This window comes from Lactuca saligna, chromosome 8, assembly GCF_052625555.1.
Source record: "Lactuca saligna cultivar CGN05327 chromosome 8, ASM5262555v1, whole genome shotgun sequence".
NCBI classification, from domain to species: domain Eukaryota; kingdom Viridiplantae; phylum Streptophyta; class Magnoliopsida; order Asterales; family Asteraceae; genus Lactuca; species Lactuca saligna.
Window position 1 is genome coordinate 181,085,743 of NC_136424.1, and position 5,210 is coordinate 181,090,952.

Genomic DNA, 5,210 nt, shown 5'->3' on the forward strand with positions numbered 1-5,210 from the left:
ATAGATGTTTTAACAATAAATCGAACTTCATTCATATGTATAATATGTATATGATATTTTGAATGGGCTTATATTTTACACGGCTTATCGCTTATTTTCAATTCTAGTGGAAAGTTCAAAAGAAAAATGGCAAACCGTGTTTATCTAGGGCACAAGGAATCAACATCTGGACTTTTAGTTTTTCATTCCATTTATATTTCATTAAGCAATCTCCAATGACATTTATAAATCAATCAAATCATCTATTAATTGGAATAAAGCTTGCAAACGTTATTCTCTATCACTACAATTGACAATCAAAAATCGATCAGAAGTTGTTGCAATAATGATTTTTAATTCTAATCGTAAGTTTGGAGTATGTAATACGTTTTCTAAATCGATATTTGTTTTATTTAAGAAATGTTAATTTAAGTATTAAGTTACAATGGACATTTTTAGTTTAAGAAATGTCATTTTAAAAATAAAGTAAAATGTGTTTGCTAATTCGAAAAATATACGAGTTATTGGAGAAGTTTGGATACATGTTGATTCAGTGGGTAAAAATATGAATTTGATTATTCAAAACATTACGGATTACAGAGCGAGTTGGTATCAAATTTTGAAATTTGATAAAAAAAAGTTGGATAAAGTAAATTATCAAATCTACCAAGGAGAAAGTGGCATGGCATAGGCTTTGTTAAACAAAATTTAAAGATTTTAATTGTTTAATTAAACCATGTTTTGATTTCTAATAATAATCTTTCACATATAGTTTTTACTAATAACTGTATTTTGGTTAAAATAAATTTCCATTATCTATTAAAAAATTTGTATTTTCACCTTTTATTTTATAATCTTCTCTAATAAATAAGGTTTTTTTTTCCACTTGTCACATTTTCATTTAATTTATTAAATATCATTTTGTAATTATTTTGAATTAATTTTTTTCACATGTCATTTTATAATGTTTTCTATTTTATTAAATTTAACATAATATTTTAATATAATAATTGCAATAAATATAATAATAAATAGATATATCAAATTCATTAATAAATTACTTTTTAATTTCAAAATTCCTAAAATTAAAGCTCATTAGTTTCTTTTTTTTATTTAAATTATTTGTTTAAATTTAAAAGACGAAAAAAAACTTTCATTATAATAATTCATTATTTTTTCTTATTTTCTTATAAATTCAAAGTCTCAAATAATTTGATTTTTATATTTAATTTTTTGTTTAAATTAACCCATATAATACATGGATCTCACAACTAATCTATAATATAACAAAATAATATATCAGTTAAATCTCAAAACTCAAACCAGCCAAACATAAACAAGTTCCAAATTTCCATAGTCTTGGAAGTAGCTTTTCTCCTCTCTCACAAAAAAAACATGTTAGTAAAGTAACTCTTAACCGACTATGCAATTTCACCAATTTCAATAATAATAACAATAACAATAACAATAGTCACTTTTGCATTTCCTCAAAACTGTGACAAGTCATTTCCAACCATAAAAAACCAAAATCATCCATTTTCAGCTTTATCAAAAGCGTTCGATTTGTGTTTCGGTGAAAACACGAACCCATCCGGAACCTTACCAAGCAACATCTCCGAGATTTTAATCTGCACAAAAAAAAAAAAAAAAAAAAAAAAAAAAAAAAAAAAAAAAATTATATTATATTCATACGACGACTGCACTTGTAAGCCATGCAACAAAAGTTGTACCCAATCGGCTGCAGATTCAGAAGCCATTAATGTCTCCAGATCATCACGCCCAAAGTAAGCAGGTGGACGCCAGTTAAGCTTTTGTGGTATCACTTCCAACAAACCAAATGGAACATATCTGTATGTGTAACTAAGCCATTCCAATAAGAAGTGCCTCGTTGTCTCCACACCTGATAATTTCCAAAACTATTTACAAATCTTTTTTTTAAAAAGGAAAAAAAAAAAAAAAAAGGTTAAAAGTACAATGATACCTTTAGTATCGGAACCCCAATGTTGGAGTCCAAAACGAACATAATCTTTAAAAATATCCAACCGTTCACCCGAACTTATGTCCCAGTCACGCTGCTCTTTAATTTCAGTGAAAAGCCACGGCTACAAACATACAAAAATTACAAAAACATAACGTAAGGGTATTTACGTCTTTTCACGCGGAAAAGGTGAAATGGGGATATAACAGAACAGACCTTAACTAAAGCGCCACGGGCAATCATGCAAGAGGAAAGCTGAGGGCAATCGGATTTGTGAGTCTTCCAATCAGAAAACGAAAATATGTCGCCGTTTCCGAGAACTTGCAAAGATTGAGGGGCTTTTTCCGTACATTGGTAAACATATTCCCAATCGGGTTGCTTTGTGTAACGCTGCTGGCGGGACCTACCATGTATAGTAACTGCCCTCGCTCCCCATTCCGCAACATTAGCGATTACAGAATCGATCCGGCTTCTTCCCTCATAGTAACTTGTTCGTGCCTTTGAACCACATAAAAACAATTAAATTATGGTAATATTTTTCTATTTAATATATAATGTTTTTTCGAGATTAACCCTTAACCCTAATTAATAAAATTCCTAACCTTTATAGTTATTGGAATGTCTACTGTGGAAGAAGCTGCTTGAATCACATTTTTCATACGCATTGGTTTTGAAAGGAGAGCTGATCCAGCACCTTTGTTAACCACAAGATCGATTGGACATCCCATATTAATATCAATGAAATCCACTGTGCATTCCTGTTCAATTAGTTCACAAGCTCGAGCAACAGTGTCCGGATAGGCCCCACATATTTGTACCCCAAACAGATCTTCTGACACGTGGCGCCTTAATAGGGCCCACTCAGCAGCCTGACCCTGGTCACAAATAAAAACACATTAAGAATTTCAGATTTTATGTCATTGTAGTTTTGTAGAGCATTAGAAACCTGTAGAAGATTTGTGCACATTGCCATTTCGCCACATGTGATGTCAGCACCTAATGCTTTGCAAACCCTTCGGAATGGAAGGTTCCCAACTGTGGTTAAAGGTGCAAGGTATAGCTTGTCTCTAAAGTCGATTAGTTTCTTTTCACGTGGGTGTAACTTTAGGGTTTTATCGGTTTCTATTTCGGTAGTAGGTGGATTTATGTCTACATCTTTCACCTCATAACTTGAACCTATCACAATATACAAAGAAAATGTATAATCTATCAGTGTCAGTTCGATGGATGTCAAGCACAGTACAAACTGTCGTTGTGTGTTGTGTAACAAACGGGGGTTATGAGAAGCATACGGATAAAGAAAACAAACCGTTGGTTTCTCCAATGACTTCAGAAGTTTGATCATTTAATGGTTTTCCTCTCTTTTGGGGTCGAGGATCATCACCACTATTATTTCCTTCAGCTTTCTCAGAAGCTTCTAGAGAGCACTCGTTCATTTCACCACAACCATTCTCATTTGTGACATGAGAATCATTTGAAACCGTTTGATTTTCTTCTTCGTTGTTAGTCAAGGGTGTCTTTTTTGATTTTGCTGGGCCCTACATTTCAAACAAAAAGGAACAGAATAGCCTTTTTATTAAATTCAGATGATATGAATTATGAAGGGTGTTAATTGTTATTCATTAATACCATTAAACCAAGGACTTTGAGTTCAGCATCTGCTTTAGGGAACTTCATTTTGTTCTTCCACAATAGCCTTTGGACATCTTTCTTCAGTCCATTGATTTCAGAGTATTTATTTCCCTTTGGAATTCCACTTGCAACATCAGTAGTTGTATGAGTACCTAAAAATCTACAACCTAATCCATAGGGGCATGGACCTTCATCGCCCTCAAAAGGGCAGTTTCCTTCCAAATCAGCAGGTTTCTGCATTTTAGAATGTCTCCCATGTCATGAAATAAAAAGTTAAATGACTACAGAATTGTTATCGCTTTTTACCTGATCCTTAAATGCTTCAATGTCATGGCTAAAACGACACTTATCGTTATAAGGACATGAATCTGCTTTTCCTGTCTTAGCAACCATAGGACAGAGATTACGTGTTGATTGCTTTTCCTGCAAGTTGAATTACATGTATCGGTAGATGAGGGTTAAGAACTATATCCCTTAAAAACGACATTTTTAAATCTAAATGATAAGCATAAACACAGATAAATACCTGATTTCGTTCTCTTTTGAGCTGTCTTTTCGATTTTTTCTCTTTACTAACAGGTCGTGCAGAGGCGGTGGTGGAGGCAGGAACAGCGTCGCCTGATGGTCCATTGTTATCACTACCAAGTCTGATAGGTACAGGACATATATATTCCTTCTTCACCGGAACTATAGATTTCGCCACCAGCTCGTCCGCTGACATTTCAATCACCGATTTTCGAGCCAGCGGAGGTGGCTCAGTCGGAATCTTCGGTGGTTCTCCGACTATAAGCTCCGTCGCCGTCTCTTCCATCGCCGGGCGAACTGCTCTGGGTCTTCGTACGTTAAACACCCGAAGGGTTTGTTAGGGTTTTGCAGGTAACTGATAGTTGAGCGTGTGGTGGTAGTCTGGTAGTAGCACAAATGCGGAAAGTGAATTGATCATCCAAACGACGTCGTAAGACATAGATATTGCTAGGGATAAGAATTTGACCCGAAAATTGAATCGAACCGAACCGAATTAGACCCGAATAAGCAATTCGATTCGGTATTCAGGTATCTATATAAGGCTTATTCGGTTTTCGGGTTATTCGGTCCGGGTTACCCGAATAAGGGCTTATTCGGTCCAAAAGAACCGAACTGAATATGAAAAGTCACATTTTTTTCCACTTGCACAATTGTTTATTCGATCTTGTGTTCTATCGATCGTTATCCAAAATACTCACATAATGTTTAATGTTTAACTTATATACTTATAGATAGATTTTTCGGTGTTTTAGATGTTTAATGTTTAGTGTTTAATATGTTGTTTAATAACTATATCTTAAGAATGTGGTGGTTGGATTTTACATTTTATATATGAAGAATAGTTAATCCGTATTATTTGTGTTTATCATAAGCTACAAAAGTTATACAAAATACAATATTTATAATTACATTGTAAATGTTATTTAGGTTATTTGGGTTATTCGGGTTATTCGGCTCCTTAATCATCTTGTACGTGTTATTTGGGTTATTTGGGTCGGAACCGAACCAAATCGAATAATACCCAAACCGAACCGAACCCGTATTACTTATTTGGTTCGGTTTTGGGTTCATATAATTACCCTTATTCGGTTTTCGG

The 5,210-nt window shown here is 33.7% G+C and overlaps 1 protein-coding gene across 1 annotated transcript; it reads right to left on the reverse strand.

The window, feature by feature from the left end:
- Nucleotides 1–1,258: 1,258 nt before the first annotated feature.
- LOC145011096 (FMN-linked oxidoreductases superfamily protein) lies at nt 1,259–4,519 on the reverse strand. Its single transcript, XM_078969727.1, has 10 exons — nt 4,116–4,519; nt 3,896–4,012; nt 3,587–3,823; nt 3,267–3,495; nt 2,904–3,133; nt 2,560–2,832; nt 2,174–2,455; nt 1,961–2,081; nt 1,710–1,879; nt 1,259–1,607 (listed from the first exon to the last, which is right to left on the reverse strand). Exons 1-10 carry the CDS (start codon nt 4,398–4,400, stop codon nt 1,509–1,511), a joined length of 2,043 nt encoding a protein of 680 aa, XP_078825853.1. The 5' UTR covers nt 4,401–4,519; the 3' UTR covers nt 1,259–1,508.
- Nucleotides 4,520–5,210: the final 691 nt, after the last annotated feature.